The sequence below is a fragment of the Equus quagga genome, chromosome 1 (assembly GCF_021613505.1).
Source record: "Equus quagga isolate Etosha38 chromosome 1, UCLA_HA_Equagga_1.0, whole genome shotgun sequence".
Taxonomy (NCBI): Eukaryota; Metazoa; Chordata; class Mammalia; order Perissodactyla; family Equidae; genus Equus; species Equus quagga.
In genome coordinates, this window is record NC_060267.1 from 167071430 (window position 1) to 167091277 (window position 19848).

Here is a 19848-nt window from a genome sequence, read left to right on the forward strand (position 1 = left end):
TGTCAGCAAAACTTTGGTGTTGTTTTTTAATAGTGAACTTGCATGTTTATTTCATATTTTAGTTTGTATTTACTGTAAAATAGAAAACATTAGCAGACTTTTCCATTTTGCTTTATTTGTCTGTTTGTAGTAGTGATTTTTTTTATTCATTAGATGCAAGAATTGTGGACCAAAGGAATGTTAAACGCAAAAACCAGATGCTGGGCTCAAGGCATGGATGGATGGCGACCACTGCAAGCTATACCCCAGCTTAAGTGGTGTCTTTTAGCCAGTGGACAGGCTGTACTAAATGAAACTGACCTTGCTACGCTTATATTGAACATGTTGATCACAATGTGTGGATATTTTCCAAGCAGGTAAAATGTAATTGAACATTTCCATGGTTAACAGAGACTCTAAAACATTTATATGGGTGCTTTTTCAGTAAAGTCATGGGATGGACTCTGGTGATTTAGAGCAAAGATGATCCATTTGTGGCCTTGGGGGAATGCTGCTTTGAATTTTGGAGCTTTTTGGAACAGATAGAAAAAAAAAATTGTAAATTAGACTGATACAGTAGCTAAAAAGCAACTTTCTCTGGGAGACTTCAAATGATGTTACAGAATTGAGGCTTTCTGGCTGCACTCTAGCAACAGTAACAATTACCATATTCATGTGGATCAGGTATGAACATTCTGAAATAAGCGTACTGCAGTCTGTAGACAGTGGTGAGTGCTGGCTCCTGATCTGTCAGGTTAGACACTCCTGGAATAAGAACATGAGTCTAGACACACATCTTGCCCCACATGACTAGTGAAGGTGAGAATTTGTTATCCAGTGATAATCATAATTATAACCCTTGCATAGAACTTTTCAATCTTTATAAAATATTTGCATATACATAATTTTTATTAGTAAAGATATTTTATGATGGAAATTACTGAGAAACTCAGTTTTATAACACTTGAGGCTTTACTGGTTCCAGTTCTCTTTAAAATTCAGATCTGACTTAAAACTATACAATTACTATTTAGAAGTAATATAGCTTTAAAATTAAGGCTTTACTTGGAAAATACAGTAGTTAAATTAAGGTTTAAATTTATGTGACAAAGTTTGGTATGCCCTTTTGGGGGGAAATATCCGCTGACACTATGTTAGACAACACCAAGTCTAATCAATTAAATAATAAATAAGAGTCTTTGGCTCTTCTAGGGTACTGTTTTTCAAGGAAATCTTTTGGAAGGAAATGAAGTCATATTAAGCAGCCAAATAGATTTAAACCAAAATACCTAATCATGTTCCCAGCTGTATGAGAGCTTAGTCTTCATTAACAAAAAAGTAAGGTAACATGCTTCATGCCTAGTAGAATGTCATATGCTCTGAACATACAAATTTTAATAAATATATTAAATGTTGACCTTAGAAAATATTTTCTAGGGATCAAGATAATGCCATCATTCGGCCTTTGCCCAGAGTGAAAAGACTGCTGTCAGACAGTGCTTGCCTTCCCCATATTATTCAGGTGAGTTAGGTGTATGTTATCAAATTAGGAACAGTATTGTAAGAGTCGTATTCCCTTATTTAATTTTATTATGAGCCCCAGTCTTTATTTTCTGGTAGTCTATTCCATTTCAAAAAGCCTGAACCCTGAATTACATTTACTTCACTTACTTCCTAACTGAGCTGATACTCTGATCTAATTGAATTGATACTCTGAATATACTGTGAAAGGTTGTGTATCCAAGAGCCTAAACATGGGAAGCCTCCAGAATCCAGTTGTTCTCAAAAGGTTTTACTTTTTGGGAATTAAGCTACCTAAACTCCAAATGAGCATTAAACTCAAAATAAGTCAGGTCCCAGAGATTTCAGGTCATGTTTCCCTGCTGTCTATTGACTATTCTACTGTCATATCTAATTATTTTAATATTAACCACACATGATGTGACTTTAAAATGTATGCCAGTAACTTATGCCATTTGTACCTATCACTTGTGCATTGGTGTGAAAGGGGAGAGAAGAGTCACTCAAGTTTGTAAATTTTTACATTCACAGATACGTAAGTGCCTGTGTAAGTCACTAATCAACTGATAATGAAAAAGACTTCTGAATACGGCAATGATATTAACCTGTCAACTTTTTTTTCCTCCAATTTCTGTTTAAGCATACCAGCATTTCACCATTTTATGCTTTTCTGTTGTGGACATCTCTGTTCAGATGCTTAAATGAAAGAGCATTGCAAATACTATTTCTTGTAACCCACTAACACCCCAGCCCAGAGGACTAGGTGGCTGCATGTGTGAGGTGGTGCAAGGAGAGGGATTTGTTTTCTATTCTGGACTCTCTTGAAATGGGGATAAAGAACTGTGCCTAGAAAATCTGCCTCTCCCAAACATTTTTCTAAGACCTATGAAATGGAAAAGAAAGAAGTAAATGCAAATGCTGTCAAATTGCAGGCCAGGAAAGGAGGACTGAAAAACATTTTCAGAGACGTGGTTGGCATAACATGAAGCTTTGGGGGAAGATCTACTTTTTTTAGTGATATCTCAACAGTTAAAACGATTCAAGAGAGGAATTTTATTGATAGATCCAGCTTGCTGTGAACAGTATATTCCTCCTATAAATTTTTATGCTGAGTTAAAAAAATATTTTTTAGCAGCTCTTTTTGTTTTCCTTAATTTTATTTACTTTTCTGTATTCTGGGAGACCGTAATCTTGCTAAGCACAGTTTGCAGCTGTAGTAGTTTTCAGGAACATTATCTGTGTAGGTTGGTACAGATTTCTCTACTTCATTTGACTTTTAAGAGCAATTACCAGTTTTGTCATTTGATACAGCCTCAGAATTTTTAAAGTGGTTTAAGATACAGTGAGTGAATGTCCTGTGTTTCCTGGTATAGTCACAATTTCGAATATTCTGGGGTTTTGCCTGCTAATTTCTGTATTTTTGTTAAAGTGATGTCAAGTCTTGAACTACAACCCCTGTTAACACTAGGGAAAATCCTGTTACTGTATCTCAATTTTTCCTTTGTAAAATATGTCACAGTACTAAACACTTAAGTTAAATACCTTGTTGGACAGGTAAGACACCAGAACACAGAGAAATTTAACTTACTTACTTAAGGACATACAGCTGTAAGTCTCCCATCTGAATCTAGAATGTTGACCTAATCTGAGCTAGTACTTACTCTCATTATTGTAATTTTTTTAGCTGGTTGCATTTGATCCAAAGTTGGGGATTCTTTGGAAGTGTTTATAAAAAATTGAAATGCCTCTTTTATTAAAACTTAGTAAATTTGTTTATCAAGTGTTTGTTCATAGCAATGCTGTATGATTTTTTTAACAAATGAGATTCATTACGGTGGTCCCAGGTATTCCCTTTAGTACTGCTAGCTCAGATTTCTAGAGAATGTTTCTGGTAGTGGAAGTACTGCTGGTCTTCGCTTTCCCTCTTGCCTTCTAGATCTGCTCTTGTAGATCTGTCTTTTAGTGCTCTTTCACTGTAGTTATTCTCTGCTCTGCTCCCTGAGTTCTCAAATAGTCTTCAGGAGATGCTTCACGGCACCTCAGCTGAACTGAAACTAGCCTAAAGTATAACTACTTTCCTTTTTTTCTTTTGTCATTAACAGAGAAGTCCTATCAGGAAGATTTCTGCACAAGAAACAATTTCACCTATAATTATGACAAAATAGCTTCAGGCCTGTGTGGGCCTTTTCTGAATAGGTTTTAATCACTTTTCAGTATTTTACTATCTCTGCATTAAATGTGGTAAAATGAATTGTTTTTCAAATCTATCTAGAGTATGGTAGAAAGCATACTTAATCCCACAGATTTTTTATTTTGTAACTTACACACTATAACCTCATCACATGAAATACGTAAACCTAGAAGGAATGATGATATTGCAAGTTTTTTGTAACCCAATAACAAAAACATTTTATTTCTTTTTTCAGCTACTGCTGACCTTTGACCCTATTCTTGTTGAGAAGGTTGCTATTCTGTTATACCATATCATGCAGGATAACCCACAGTTACCTCGTCTTTATCTTAGTGGCGTGTTTTTCTTTATCATGATGTATACAGGTTCCAATGTGCTTCCTGTTGCTCGGTAAGAACTCTAATGGTAATCTATTTAAAATTATTATTTGAATTGTACATGGACAGATTTATTTAATTTTGTTGTCTAGTATTTTAGTATACATATTTAATATAACTTTATTCATATTGTACATGCTGTTATACATTTTGCTTTTTTAAAAAACTTCAGTAATTTTTCATATTATATATCCTTAATATGACCGGAGTTTAAAAATCTTTCTAATTCATTTAAGGTCTTGCCTTAATTAGAAGTTAAACAATTTGAGAAGATGGATTTACAAGTTGCCTTTTGAAGCATTCATTTATACATGAAAGATCTGATCTTTAGAAAACTAAGGTTACTAAATCTAAATCAGTTCATGTATCTGATAAGTAACTTATTTTTTCTAGATTTTTGAAGTATACACATACCAAACAGGCTTTTAAGTCAGAGGAGGTAAGCCAGATTAATCCTTTGAATATGTAACAACACTGGGTAAGCTGTCTTGGCACTAAAGTTTCCTGAGCTGTATATGTTTACTAGATTATAAGCACTTGAGGGCAGATGTTATTTTATTCATTTTTTTTACATTCCTTGTGGTACCTTGTACATAGAAAGTGGAAGCTAATATTTTTTAAATGAAAATAAATGTTACCCATTAGACTTAATATTAAAATTGTAGATATGAATTATAATTGACACCACTGTGAATATAGCTTGTTCCCTTTGTATAAAATTTAGATTAGTAATTTTCATAAATAAATCATTATGTGCCTGAGTCTCATATAGTTAGCTAAGATTCAGTAAAATTTCAGCCTTCTTTTTGTTCAAATCCCAAGGTGGCAGAAGTGCTAAGTTCTGTTTTAAAGCTATTTAGTTTTTCAGGTGCTCTCAAGTGTTCTTGCCATTTTACTGAGGAGGAAAAGTAGGAATCCAATAAAAGATTACACTTATCCAGGTAGCTTTGACAACCTGAAACTTTATACCTATATTTTGCAGAGACATTTATTGTCAACCCATAACTGAAGGGTTCTTCAAATTTTGTTAGATTTTTCATGGTGCATTGATTTTCAGATTTTATTGAGAATAGAAGAATAAACCAAAACCAGACCACTGTTTAGGAGACTAAATAAAGAATGCTATACCACTTTGACAGTAGACCCTAGGCCAAACTGCATGTTTTGTAGAGCAGCCAGTGAAACCCTAGAAAGTAATCTGGCTGTCTAATGCTATTAAAGTGATGCCCATGGCAATATACTTTCCACAGCTTTATCCAAATAGAAAATGAGAATATAAAAAACATAGGGAAAAAATTGCCTGTAATACTACCACCTTAATGTGCATTAGGCATTTTTTTCTCTTTTTTTTCTGTGTGGTTATGCACATGTAATCTTTTTTCAAATTTTATAATATGAGAAACTATATGCATCATTTCATCTAACAATATTTTGAATTATTACAGCAAAACTATATGTGCTTATAGCAGAACTCTGGATGCAAGAATTACCAAATAATAGTATTCTAAAGAACAGAACAAGCAATTCTTCACCCAAAAGTTTAACAGATAGTGAGTTTATGACTTTTATTAGCAAAAAGCCTGAAACTGTTCGTTGTCTAATTTGTCTTTGCACTAAGTTGTAAAACCATGTCTGGGTTTTCTCCCTCTGTCTCTTGGCAGATCCTAGAGAAATAAAACATCCTCAATTTGCCTAGAATGAAATAAGAAAAGTATTTATAGTCTTTAGGATTTTATTTCCATCAGGTAAAGAAATAAGTTTAAAAATTTAGTATGATAAAGTATGATCATTATCCTGGCTCCATTTGGCTAGCCCAGAGAATGTGGAATTCTTAATACAGTTAATTATAGTTACTTAGAATAGAAATTGTCCATCTAAATCCTAGCCCATACTTAATGAAGACAGGCTCTTTAAGATCTTGATTTTCTGGACATACTTGTTTTTGAAAACAAAAGCAGGTACGGGGGGGGAACTGCAGCCAATAATGTAACAGAATAATTGATGTAAATGTTTGCAGAGTCTTCCTTGTGTTGTCCGTTACTGCTGCACATAGTCAAAGACCAGTAGTCCTAACAAATGTTGGCGGCATCTGGCTCCTGAGGCGATTAAGACTGCTGCAGGGCTGGAGGGTGTTAGTTCCACCTTGGAGCTCTTGCCAAGCCAGTTTATACTGGATGCCTTCCGCTGCACATTTTGCCCTGTTTCTATCTAAACTTCCAAAGCTTAAATGCAATTTGTTCCAGTTGTTCTCTTTTCTTAATATGTTCTCTAATCCTAATTTGCTGATTAGAAAATTGAGAGATAACTTCAGTGTTTCTGACTACCTTTTGTTTTGTTTTAAAGACAAAAGGACCAGATATTTTTCAGAGAAGTATACTTGGGCACATCCTACCAGAAGCAATGGTTTGTTACTTAGAAAATTATGAGCCTGAAAAGTTTTCTGAGATTTTTCTAGGAGAATTCGATACTCCAGAAGCAATCTGGAGCAGTGAAATGAGGTAAATAGCCACTTGATTGTTTGTATTTTATACTCAGATTCTTTGCCTCTTGCCACCTGGTTTGACTTCTCTTAAAAAAGCTGCTTTCACTTGTTGCATAATCTAAAGCTCCAATAGTCATTGGCTCCAAATCAAGTAATGGGTTTTGCCAAGGCCCTAAGCTTTTTTCTATTCTAACATGATTTGACAAAATTACTGTTACCTTAGTAGAGTTCTATATGAGGGTAGAGCCTGTTACCACTGATGCTTCTTAAATCAGTTTATAGAACTGGCAGAATTTTAGGCAATGAATTAATATGCACGTAAGGAATATATAGAGCTAAAATCAAGAAACACCTCCTGAGTATTTGGAAATAGAACCATACTCCACTAATTAAAAACTATGCCCCCATAGAATGGATCAAACCAGAGATATCCAAAACCATTTTAGAATGAGGGCTCCCTGGCCAGCACATTTTGTCCTTAATCTGGAGGTTAGCATTCCTAAAGAACGTCCTTATTAGCAGAGGAATGCCATAGGAAAAACCCATGGAAACCAAGAAAAAGGAGAGCCCGGAAGTAGGTGCCTATGTCCAGACAGGCTCTGTCCAGGAAAGACTCGGCACTTCGTAGTTCAATGTAAAGCCTGCCTGTTTGTGGAGAGCTCCTCAGTCCCCTCAGCTCGATGGCAGTTGATCTTCTGAGTCACTTATTCACTCACCTTTAGCTGTCTTCACATTCACAGTGCCACGTGCATGTTATCATTTGGCTTCTCTGGTAGATTGACCTATAGGTTTGGCACGTGCTAGCCACCAATTTGAATATATTCTGTATGACGATGGTATTTTTCATTGGGAACAAATGCATAGGCATATGAATAAGTTTATAACACAGTTTTTCTATGTCATATTTTTCTCCTGAGATTGGTTAATATGAGTCCCCTATCTAAAACGTATAACTCTGTATACTGATCAAATGAAGTTTCTGCCTAGTTGAGGGCCGGGTCCCAGATTTGGTAAGTTAACAAAAATAAATACCATGCAGTGAGCTTCTTTGGGGTGATAGCTAACTTGAGATCCCTGGCTGCACCCTCATGTATGCAGATTCCACACCATTTGACCTTAATTTTTCAATAGAAGGACTGGTAATATTAGCCTTTTTCTCTATTGTCTTCTTTATAGATAAGTATTACAAATAAGTTTATATCCATTGAGTGTTTTTCCACAATAACGTTTTTAGTACCCTGGGTAACATTCTTGCAAGCTCTTCATTTTAGGCCAATAATTGAGTCATAGTCATGCATTGCTTAACAATGGGGATATATTCTGAAAAATGCATCATTAGGTGATTTCATCGTTTGAACATCGTAGTGTACTTATACAAACCTACATGGTATAGCCTACTATACACCTAGGCTATATGGTATTAATCTTATGGGACCACCATCGTATGTGTAGTCCATTGTTGACCAAAACATCATTGTGCAGCACATGACTATACTCTTAAAGAAGATCCATGTAATTATCTTTCATGATTACCTATCTTAACCTTTCCTTTAAAAGAAAATAATCCCTTCATAATGCTTGGAGATTTTTATAATTGTAGGCGCCTCATGATAGAGAAGATTGCTGCCCATCTTGCTGATTTCACACCTCGTCTTCAGAGTAACACAAGAGCACTTTATCAGTATTGTCCCATCCCAGTTATCAACTATCCACAACTGGAAAATGAACTATTTTGTAATATTTATTACCTCAAACAACTTTGTGATACACTCCGGTTTCCAGATTGGCCAATTAAAGACCCGGTAAGTCAGCAGGTTAATTTGTGTCTTCTTAAACTATAAAAATAGCCTCTAAACACTACTGGATATTCCTTCCGTCTGTGATAAGAGGGATAATAGCTTGCTTAAGTATTCCCTCTTACTTACACACTATATAACTCTGAGTGTAGGTCAGTATATTTGGATAAATCCCAATGGATGACTTTTTGAGAGAGTATTGAGAACTTTACAATCTTGGTCTTTTGTGACAAAAGCAAAGCAAACTTAATTTCATGTATATGCAATGATTATGTACTATAATAGCTTGGTGGAAGCTTGGCTTTATAGCGGGTTGATTCAGCTCACAGATGTTGGAGGCAGGCAGTCTGGGACTGAGTCTCAGTTTGGCCGTGAATAGTTCTACATAACATTCAGTACATTGCTTAACTTCTAAGCCTCAGGTGTGGTAATAGTACTACTACCACTAGTAGTAGTTATCTCATGTGGTGGTTGGGAAGATAGAGAATTCACATGAAAAACATGGCATAACTCCTGGCACACACAGGAGGCAAGAAGTGTGACCTGCTCATTTGTATAGTAGTATTTACTGTCTGTCTCTCAGAATCTAGATGCTTTCATGTATTATTGAAATTTTATACAAAAGTTAAATCTGCTACAGTCTGTAAAGCACCTAGCTCCTTGACATGCAGTAAATATTAGGTCTCTTCTTCTTACCCGCTACCCAGACTCCCTTGTGTTCACTATCCCTTAACATTTGCTTAAATGCCAGCATACCGATAATTAAGATCACCTTGAGAGGCATGTCACCATATACTGCTTTCTTTCTTACTACAACGTATCGTCTATTAATTTCAAAGTTTTCTGTATTTTCTAAACATTTCTTTAACAATTGAGAGTAGAGAGAAAAATTGGCAGAGAATTAAAATAGCACTTAAAAAAATAGAGGAATAGAGCACTGGAACAAGGACCTTGTTTACCTGACTATTCAGCAGTTCTAAGAAGGTGATTTTAGTTATTGGTGTTTCAGAAAGCTGTAATTGGGTGGCCTAGAAATGTCAATTTAAATAAGTACCACATAAGGTTCTGTAACTTAAAAATTGTACTCTGAGATAGTTTTATTTTGATAGATATAAATTTTAATCCTGTCTTGAAGGTTAAGCTTCTAAAAGATACCCTTGATGCCTGGAAGAAGGAAGTAGAAAAGAAACCACCTACGATGTCAATAGATGATGCTTACGAAGTGCTTAATCTCCCTCAAGGACAGGGGCCGTGAGTTATTTTCAGTTTATCTTCCCCCTTCCTCTTGTCTTTGTTATGCATTGAGGAAGAGGTGTAATAGCAGTGTGTCTAGGACACTAAATGACAGATGTGTGGGAAAGAATGCAGATTTACTTTACTAATTTGTCAGTGAAATTTTATAATAGAATAGATAAGTTAGAGAAAATATAAGACATTTTTCTTAAGTATTGACTGAATTTTTACATTTTTTGGTAAGGCTGATAGTTAAAGTAACTGAGAATTAGAGTTTGAAGTGACATTTTGAAAACTTAGTTTAAAAAAATTTCTCAGTTTTTCAAACCCCTAATATGGTTTTGTGATTTGAAGTGAATGATAACCTTGCACAGGGAATGTTTAGGTTTAACCTTTCATATGTAAAGATAACAGAAGAATTTACTGGGTTTAATCTGATGCCTAATACATGATCATATACAATAAAAGTAAGGTTCTTAAAATATCATTTTAGATGATTTGTAAATATTTTTTCTTGCACCTTACTGTTTTCATAAAAGAATTTTCCTATTTAACAGGCATGATGAGAGCAAGATTAGAAAAGCTTACTTCAGACTTGCACAAAAGTACCACCCTGATAAGAATCCAGAAGGGAGGGTATGTACTGCCTGTGGGAATAGGGCTTTTGGGTTGACCTCTTTCACTCTATGCCTCTTTTAGGCAAAGAAAAGATATTCTCATTCTCTATGCCAGGATCTGCCTCATAATTTGCCCACATTAATTTACTTCTAGTCCACATGCCCATGTTTTCTGTGTGAATAGTGCTCCCTCAGTTTACCAAAAGGACTGCCCTTGTAACTAGGACCTTATGGATTTTATTCTCTCTCCTTACCCATGTCTGTTTGAGAATTAACTCTAATGGGTAATCGCATGAATAATTGAAAGTTAGGAATCTGGTAAACTTAATTCATTTGTAGGTGATGCCATTGCCATTCAGACTGCTTTGGGTAATTGATTTTTTTCTAATGACATCCAGCTTCATATCACTCTAAAGACTGAAAAGTAGAAAATTTTGTTCAGATACAAAGTCATCTGCCGCCAGCATTCCCTGATCCAGCCTCTTCCAGCTTCCTACTAAAGTACCAGTGGAGATTTATAAAAAATGAAATAATGTAAGAACCACTAAAACTAGGACTGATAGTTTATTGCTAGAATCTTAGAGTAATTTTCACTGATTTCAAGGTCAGTGTTTTTTATTAGAGACAGACAATATTCCTGAATGGAAGACGACATTGAAAAAATGCCACTGTTATGTATTTAAGGGATTTTAAATCAAAAGCCTGGGGTATTTTTGAGAAATTTTGTAGTAATTCAGATTCATCTGGGAGAGAAAATAATCAAGATAGGAAGAAATTTTGAAATCAGTATTAAATTGCTAGACTTAACCTACCAGGTTTTAAAATACTTTACAAAGCTACAATAGTGAAACAATGTGATACTGAGATAAGAATCAACATAGAGATCAAGGAACATAATGTAGTATAGTAGTTTAAGAGCATAGATTTAGGAGTCAGACCTGTGTGTAAGTCTTAGCTCTGTCACCGATTGACTGTGACCTTAGGCAAGTTATTTAACATCATCTCAAAAATGAGGATAATAATGGTACACACTTGACATGGCTATTTTGAGAGTTAAATAAGATAATGTATGTAAAGCATTTAGCACAGTGCCTGTTGTAGTACTCAATAAACAGTAGCTCTTATGATTATTTTTGTAATAACTCAGAGATGGTCTCAAATGTGTATAAATTCAATATGATATATATGGTTTAAACCAGTGAAGAATTTTTCAGTAAATGGGATTGAGATCATTGATTAACTATTTGGGGGAAAAAGATAGTTTCACCTTAGAAGTATACTTGCTTGATTTGGAATGAATTCCTTAATGTACAAAATAAAATAGTAATTAAAGAAATTATTGGTCAAATACAAACCAGCTGTGTTCTGGAACGTTAATAAATTGTGACTTGAGATATTCCAAATTAAAAGTTAATTATCTTCGGTTATATACAGGATATGTTTGAAAAAGTAAATAAAGCATATGAGTTTTTATGTACCAAATCAGCAAAAATAGTGGATGGACCAGATCCAGAGAATATAATTTTAATTCTGAAAACGCAGAGCATCCTCTTCAATCGTCATAAAGAAGGTAAGGCATGTGTTAATCTCAAATTTTAATTTACCTTCCAGCTAATTCTGCCATGTTACTTGTTTTTACAGCATATTTTAATAGATTGATGATGATGGTTGATGATGATGTTGATGAAAACTCTTGGAATTACATTTCAGATACAGCAAAAGAGTAATATTCTATAGGAAGGCCCAGAATACTGTATGTTTTATACCTTCTACTTCTTACCTATGTTTTTCAATATTTTGCACTTCCAACAAGCTTTCATTATTCCTTCCTGAAGGCCATTTCCGTTCTGTGGAGGTACTTTGTTAATTTTTTGTTTAGCTATTTTGCAGTAAATGTATTAAATGAGATATAAAATGGATCTGGAATTTAAGGATCATTTAACGTTGTTCTTAAATCACATATAAAAGATTGTGCCTGTCATAACTCCAAAAGCCTCTAAGGGTTGAAAACACCAAGTGTTCTAGTCTGTGAGAAGCAACAGAAACTTTTCAAATCATATACTTCCTTTCACACCTCTCATTTCCTGTGGTAGCTCTCAAAACCTCTCATCCTGTGGAACAGTTTGAAAAGCACTGTAATAGATGAAATAGGTGTGATTTCAGGGTACAGGGTTATTGGGAATTTCCAGGATGTTTGCAGGGCCATTTGTGGTAGCCCTCATGGTAAGCCAGAAAGCCAAGAGTACATTGAAAACTTTTAAGACTTGGTTGGAGGTGGGGAGTTAGGTTCAATATGGAGGGTGTCCATTGGCTTGGGAACTGAACTTGGCTTATAGCACAAAGTGGGAGACCCATTTGCTCTGTAGGGTGATGTTGGGAGAAAAGGAGGAGAGCACAGTGGGGATCAGAGATAGCAAGAGGAGTGTTGGGTAATTGAAGACAAGTAGAGTTACAGTTTAAGTGTTGGAGGGGACAGCATGAGGATCTAGCAGTTTGGTCATTAGAGAGCAATGATCAATTCACTTTTGCCTATAAATTGAACAGAGCACATTTGTAAAGCATTTAGTTATATGGCATTTATCACTAATCAGAATGAGTTTAAAGGAGTCTTTTTATTACCGTTTATTTTTATTTATTTATTTTTTTTTAAAGATTTTATTTTTTCCTTTTGCTCCCCAAAGCCCCCCAGTACATAGTTGTATATTCTTCGTTGTGGGTCCTTCTAGTTGTGGCATATGGGACGCTGCCTCAGCGTGGTTTGTTGAGCAGTGCCATGTCCGCGCCCAGGATTCGAACCAACGAAACACTGGGCCGCCTGCAGCGGAGCACGCGAACTTAACCACTCGACCACGGGCCCAGCCCCTATAACCGTTTATTTTTTAATGGCTGATAACTGTAGTAGCCACAAAGTGCAGTATATGGCTCACCATTGGTTTATCATCCAAGTCAGAATGTTTTTTTCAGGCTGCATCTTCCACTTCCTCCAAAGGGGGTTTATATCCAGTAAGTTCTAAGATGGGAGTCCTGATCTCATAGAAGTTAAAATTAACTCTTCTTTCTTACTACGTATGCACATGTATGTGTGAGCACTGCTAGGACTAGGACCAGTTCCAAGGGACTTTATTTTTTAAACTATCTTAGAAATGAGTTAATTAAGGCAGATTATTGGTCATCCTCAAAAGACGAAAACCTTTATGCTGATTTCAAGTGAAATTGCAGAAGTACTTTATAAAGTCATAGCCAATTAATTTGCATATTCCTGCCTAATAGGTTAGTTAAAAAAAAAAACAGGATGAAAAAAGCAGAGCAATTAGGCACTTGTACATTTTAGCTTTCACTTTTAAATTTGCTTATCAAAACTTGGAATTAGCTAAATACAGTTAATAAATTAACTGTTTCTGTTTTGTATTTCTAGTAACAAATTATATTCAATATTTTCAAACTTTTTTTTAATGATAACTGGTAAAACAGAGATATCTCATTAGCCTACTTTTCTCTTTTCTTTATAAAGGGTTGAGTATCATGAGAGTGATACATTAGCTATATCTTGCTGTCTGTGATCAGGTGAAAAGTTACAAGATCACATGGACAACATTACAAAGTACATATTCTGCAAAGGATCAAAATCATTACACACTAAATTCAGTTAATCTACCAGAAAATATTGTTTTTCTAGTGGAAACATTTTAGAGAAATCAAACATATTTGCTAGAAAAGAAAAGATCCAAGGGATTTATACTAGGTTTAATTTCTTTTTATAAACTAGAATTGAGACATTTAAGATGTTGAATATTTTGTAAGTTTTTTCGAGGCAATGTAATTGAATGTAATGTCAGAATTAACTTAAAAACCATGATGTGATCAGTTTTTGTGTTGTTTGTTGTTTTCCTGACACTCACTTTTGGTTATTTCAGATTTACAGCCTTATAAATATGCAGGATACCCCATGCTAATTAGGACTATAACAATGGAAACTTCAGATGACCTCCTTTTCTCAAAAGAATCACCATTGTTGCCTGCTGCCACAGAGCTGGCTTTCCATACTGTCAACTGCTCAGCCCTCAATGCTGAAGAGCTCAGAAGGGAGAATGGAATTGAGGTAATATGGAATGACATTTGTATCTTCAAGCTAGTGGAGGCCCATCGTATGACTCTAGGCAATAGAGAATTCACCAAGTACAAATACAGTTGATATTGTTTCTTTTAATTTATTCTGGCAGATAACAATCGTATGGTCTCTGTGTTCTAGTACAAAATTCGTGGTAGAAATGGAGCTTTATTTCATAATGTGAATTGGAAAGTATTGGATTCAAAATTGATAAACTTGATACTGCTTTACAAAGTGGCTTATTGGGAATGCTTAAAAAGAAACTGTAGGAGTCTTTTGTTTACTTGTTTATTTAGTAAATGTTAATCGAGCAAACATTTATTTACCGAGTACCTAACATTAAAAAGTTATTAATATTTTATTCCTATTAGAATAGGCTTTTCATATTTCAAGTCAAAATGGAGAGTTAATGGCTGGCTTCTTTCTCTGCAGGTGTTACAAGAGGCATTTAGTCGCTGTGTGGCTGTCTTGAATCGTTCTAGTAAACCAAGTGACATGTCAGTACAGGTGAGGCTAAAATGTATGGTTCCAAGAAAGTTATACTAGACCAAGAGTCCAGACTTTAACATCTATGAGACACACTTGGAGGGCTCATTAAAACTTATGTTGCTGTGCTCCAGCTCCCTGCCAGCAGAGTTTCTGAATCAGTGGGTCTGGGATGGGGGCCTGAGAATATGCTTTTCTAACAAATTCCCAGGTGGTACTGATGCTGTTGGTCTGTGTATCACACTTGAAGAACTACTACACTAGATCACTTGTGGTCTGTTGGCTTAATGTTTTTCTTAAAGTAGAGCATAATGTACTGAATCCTTGTGTCCCCATTACCCAGTTTCAAACATTTGTCTTTTTGCCATTCTTGTTTCATTTATGTTCCACCTACTTCCCTAATTTCTTTCTCTACTTCCTTCTCCCATCCCTAGTGTTTTAACTGGCTTATTTTCTGTTAGGTTTATAATAGTTGAATTCTTTCATAGAAAATTAATCAGGAATTCATTTAGATCATTGTAGAGCACACCTTCTATGTGGGCCTTTATTTATGCCAGCAAACTTAGAATATAACATAATTGAGTGCAGGCTGTTGAGTTTCATCTTCTATTTTGAAGTGCAGTACATAAATAGAATTCTGATTCTGTAATGTTAATAAGCTGGACAAAAATATTTGAATCTAGAGATTGGCAAACTTTTTTTATAAAGGGCCAGAGAATACATATTTGAGGCTTTCAGACTACAGTCTCTTTTGCATATTTTTATTTGTTTTTTTTTTTTTATAACTCTTTAAAAATGTAAAAACCATTCTTAGCTCCCTGGCTATGCAATAACAGGCCATGGTTGATTTGGCCCATGTGCCATACCGGCCATGGTTTGCCAACCCTGTATCTGGAGGAAATCTTAACCAGAAATACTAGTGATTTAACACATAGGTTCTGTTTAATTTTGTAGTACCATATATACCATTAAGTAGTATTCATGAATCTCTACCGATCTGATTTTCGCTGTCTTGGATAAGGAATGCACGTGTAACTCTTTTTTTTCCTCTCTCTCTTGTGTTGTCTGTAGGTGTGTGGACACATAAGCAAATGCTATAGTGTGGCTGCTCAGTTTGAAGAGTGCCGAGAGAAGATCACAGAAATGCCTGGCATCATCAAGGATCTCTGTCGGGTGCTATATTTTGGCAAGGTAAAGTTTATCTTTACTGCTTTCTCGATGCAGTCAACAATGAGTTTTCTTGTTAAGTAGCCCCAATAAGTTGGGGTCAAGTAACCCCAACTTGTAAGCAAGTTGTGTTCCCAAAATTATTTTTAAGTAGATTATTTTGATCTCTAAAACATTTTCACAAAAGCCTTGTTGTAAATGAAGGCTTTTGTTCCTAGGCTGGCCCACAAAGAATAAGACTAGAGTGACATATCTAAAGGGAGTGGGTCGGGAGTTGGCCCGGTTGCATAGTGGTTAAGTTCTCACACTCTGCTTTGGTGGCCTGGGGTTCACATTTTCGGATTTTGGTGGCAGACTTAGCACCACTCGTCAAGCCACACTGTGGCAGCATCCCACATAAAACAGAGAAAGATTGGCACAGATGTTAGCTCAACAACAATCTTCCTCAAGCAAAAAAAGGAAGATTGGCAACGATGTTAGCTCTGAGCCAATCCCCCTCACAAAAAATTAAATAAATAAAATAAAGGAAGTGGGTCTCATTTGAACATTAGAAGAGAGACAGGAAAGGAGAGAATAGACTAAATAAATCCAGTAAAAGTAAGGAACCACGTAAAACCTGAAACCTAATCTGAGAGCTTACTGTTTCCTCCCAATCCGGTACTGCTGAGGGAAGTTAACTGTGGGTGGATGTGATAGGTGACTGGGAAGGACAGAAAAATTTCTTAGATAACTGGGCAGAGTGAGAGTTGTGTTGGAATAGAACAGGATTAGGGTCAGATCCTGAACTGAAGAATCTGATTCTCCTCAACTGTATTTACTTAATGTCCTTACGAGTGTTTAATAAGAATACAAACTCTAAGGTAAAGAAATCCGTACACCTGCAGTAGAGATAGCATTGATCCACTTAAGATCACTAGCATGTGAGTTGCTATTAATGCCTTATCACTGTTTTTAAAAATTAACAATAGAAGTGGTGAAATGAAGAAAACCATATTCCCAAGTCTTTGAACATTAGCCTCGAAGATAGTAATTCTTTGTCTCATCACAAGGTCACTTTTAATTTTAGGTTTTAAAGGATATAGGATTCAGCTTTAAATTGGAATTGAAAATATAAGAAGAGATAAACATTTTGCACAATAAAATAGCTAGCTTACATATATTCACTACCAGTTTCTCTTGGGAACTTTTTTAACCCTATAATTAATTCCGTTATTTTTATTTCAGAGTATTCCACGGGTGGCCGCTCTTGGGGTAGAATGTGTCAGTTCTTTTGCTGTGGATTTCTGGCTACAGACACACCTACTTCAGGCTGGAATTTTGTGGCATCTGCTTGGTTTTCTGTTCAATTATGACTACACGCTAGAAGAGAGTGGCATTCAAAAAAGTGAAGAAACAAACCAGCAGGTAACTGTAACACTGCTTTAATATTGGGTTTGAACCCAAACCATGGTTTAATGTGAGGCAAAGCTCCAGCTTTCTGGAGCCCTAAGGCATAAACTGTTTTTCAAGATAACTAAGTTTATTGCTCTTTAAGCCCCAAAACTTTATCTTAACTACTTATGCCAGAAGGATTCAAGGCAGGGGAGTTTGCAATAGCATGTAGTGAACATAACTTCATCTTTTCTTGATTACTCAGTCACCTTTGTGCTCGCAAAGTTATGGTTTGTAACGCAGGGAAATACAATGATGCTATTGGGCTGGTGGGGCCAGCTCTCTCAAACACTTGAGGACTTACCTGATGTTTACAGATTTTTTTCTGTCTCTCCTTTCCTATTCACTGTCATTCATTATGTATGTTATTAGTGTGTGCCTTTAGCAGTCAAATCTACCTACCTACCCCCTGTCCCCACCCTACCCCCAAATGTGCTTCTTCCTGTTATCTACAAGATACTGCTTTAGATATAAATGAGTGCATAGATTTTGATGGTCTTTTGTATAAATAAAAGTATTAAGTTCTAATGCATAAACTCTGACATCAGTGTTGGGGACTCATGTGCCTTTTGTTTGTTTGTTTGCTTTCTGCTTCTTGACTATGTTCCATGCAGTTTTGATTCCATAAAGTTACTGTGTTACCTATGTGAAATAACAGATCTACTTTAATGTCTTAATTTTTTGTAACAGGAAGTAGCCAACAACCTTGCCAAACTGAGTGTCTGTGCTCTAAGTCGCCTTGGAGGGTATCTCACTGATGAACAAGCAACCCCAGAAAATCCAACCATAAGGAAAAGTTTAGCTGGCATGTTGACACCCTATGTTGCTAGAAAACTTGCTGTGGTTAGTGCTACTGAGGTACGTGCTTCAGAGGTAGTCTGGGTTTTGATGAATATTGCAAATCCTTTAAATAGTTGAGGAGCGTAACAGTGTTGGTTGCTCCAGGAAACCTAAAAGTTGAAAATGTTCACATGTTTATTCTCTCAACCAAGAAATTCATTCTGTTGTGGATTGATGCTGATGGTATCAGCTTTACAAATCTAGTCTCTCTGTAAGGGTAAATTCACTTCATGTTTCTCAGCTGTGGAGCCACGATAATTTTTACCAGCCTTGAGTCACAAAGGGACAGGATAAGAGGGTGAACTTGGAATGGTGTTTCACAATGGGCACAGGACTGGGAGTCAGCAGACCCAGAGTCCATTTTTAGCTGTTTCTTAAGAGCTATAACTTATTTAGACTCAGAGTTGAAATCCTAAAAGCAAATACATACATACACACACACACACATTCATGACAAAAATAAGTATGACCATGGCGGATCCCCCAACCTCTTTGGCCTCTTCTTTGAGGATCATTGAGAAACAGTCTAAGAATGTAGCATTAGAGAATCAACCTATAGAAATCTATTACGTAGAATACTTTGAAGCCTTACATTTTAAAGGTATATTTAAAGATGTTTAAAGTATTTTAGGTGAGAAGGCTAAATCCCATTTTTGTTATTAAAAAAAAAATAGATGGATGGATCTGTACCAGTATGTTAACTGTAGTTATCCCTGAATGGCAGAATTATAGACTATTTTTATTTTATTTTCTCTAATGATCCTCTAGTACTTTTGTAAGGAAAAAGTCCTCAGGGTTCCAGATGTGGAGTATTTTTAGAATTTATGAAAAGCTTATTTGTTTTTTAATCTAGTCTGATTGAGTCTGCGTTTTAGTGTAGGACATTGCTTTTCAGTGCTCCTGAATAAGAGGGAAGAGGTTTAGATGCCGCTCTTGATCTTTGTTCTTTTTCTAGACTCTGTGTTCATCAATGTGATGTGTTTTGCTAATTTAAAACATTCTTTCCAGAAATACTAGCAAGTTGTTGATTAACTACTACGGGAAAAAAAAAGGCATTTCAAAATCTTGGCCTGAACTCCGTCTGGGTTTAATGAAATGCTTATTTTTAAAATAACTGACAGTTCTCAAAGTTATTCTATTTTCCTAATAATATATTTTTTAGGTCATTTTACTTAACTAATAGTTAACATTTCAAAAACAAGGGTTGGATGGGTTTGTGTAAGATGGAAGTAATAACCCACTGCTTTCCTCCTAGCATTAAATTTAAAATGTAAAATTTAAAAAATTTTTATTAAAACATTTAAGGGAGAGTCAATTATCTATGTGTGCACTTACAATTGAGGACAACTAAACAAAGGGAAAGCACCCTGGATAGCTCAGCAGTCATGTGCTCTGTCTGCAGAGCTACTTAATGCAGCGTTGAATCCGGGTTTGGCCAAGAAAATCTGAACTGACTTCTGCCCGTAAATTTTTTTTCCCTTCCTAGGAGTATGCCTCATAAAGACTTAGATTTTGTTTTCAGATATGTACCTATAAAGGCAGTATGGTATGATTCTTTTTAAGCTTATATTTATTAAGTGTTTATTAAATGCTTTAACACAAATTATGTGATTTTCATCA

General features: G+C 35.5%; 1 protein-coding gene across 2 annotated transcripts in view; it reads left to right on the top strand.

Annotated features, from left to right (window-relative positions):
* The window catches only part of DNAJC13 (DnaJ heat shock protein family (Hsp40) member C13), a 110566-nt gene that overhangs the window by 64295 nt on the left and 26423 nt on the right, over nucleotides 1–19848 (top strand). For both annotated transcript variants that reach the window (XM_046661274.1, XM_046661285.1), the window contains 14 exons: nucleotides 154–356; nucleotides 1417–1501; nucleotides 3927–4081; nucleotides 4462–4507; nucleotides 6412–6566; nucleotides 8151–8352; nucleotides 9482–9597; nucleotides 10137–10215; nucleotides 11631–11766; nucleotides 14111–14295; nucleotides 14737–14811; nucleotides 15862–15981; nucleotides 17182–17361; nucleotides 18079–18246. In XM_046661274.1, coding sequence (XP_046517230.1) covers nucleotides 154–356; nucleotides 1417–1501; nucleotides 3927–4081; nucleotides 4462–4507; nucleotides 6412–6566; nucleotides 8151–8352; nucleotides 9482–9597; nucleotides 10137–10215; nucleotides 11631–11766; nucleotides 14111–14295; nucleotides 14737–14811; nucleotides 15862–15981; nucleotides 17182–17361; nucleotides 18079–18246 — 1905 coding nt within the window. The remainder of the gene's footprint in view (nucleotides 1–153; nucleotides 357–1416; nucleotides 1502–3926; nucleotides 4082–4461; nucleotides 4508–6411; nucleotides 6567–8150; nucleotides 8353–9481; nucleotides 9598–10136; nucleotides 10216–11630; nucleotides 11767–14110; nucleotides 14296–14736; nucleotides 14812–15861; nucleotides 15982–17181; nucleotides 17362–18078; nucleotides 18247–19848) is intronic.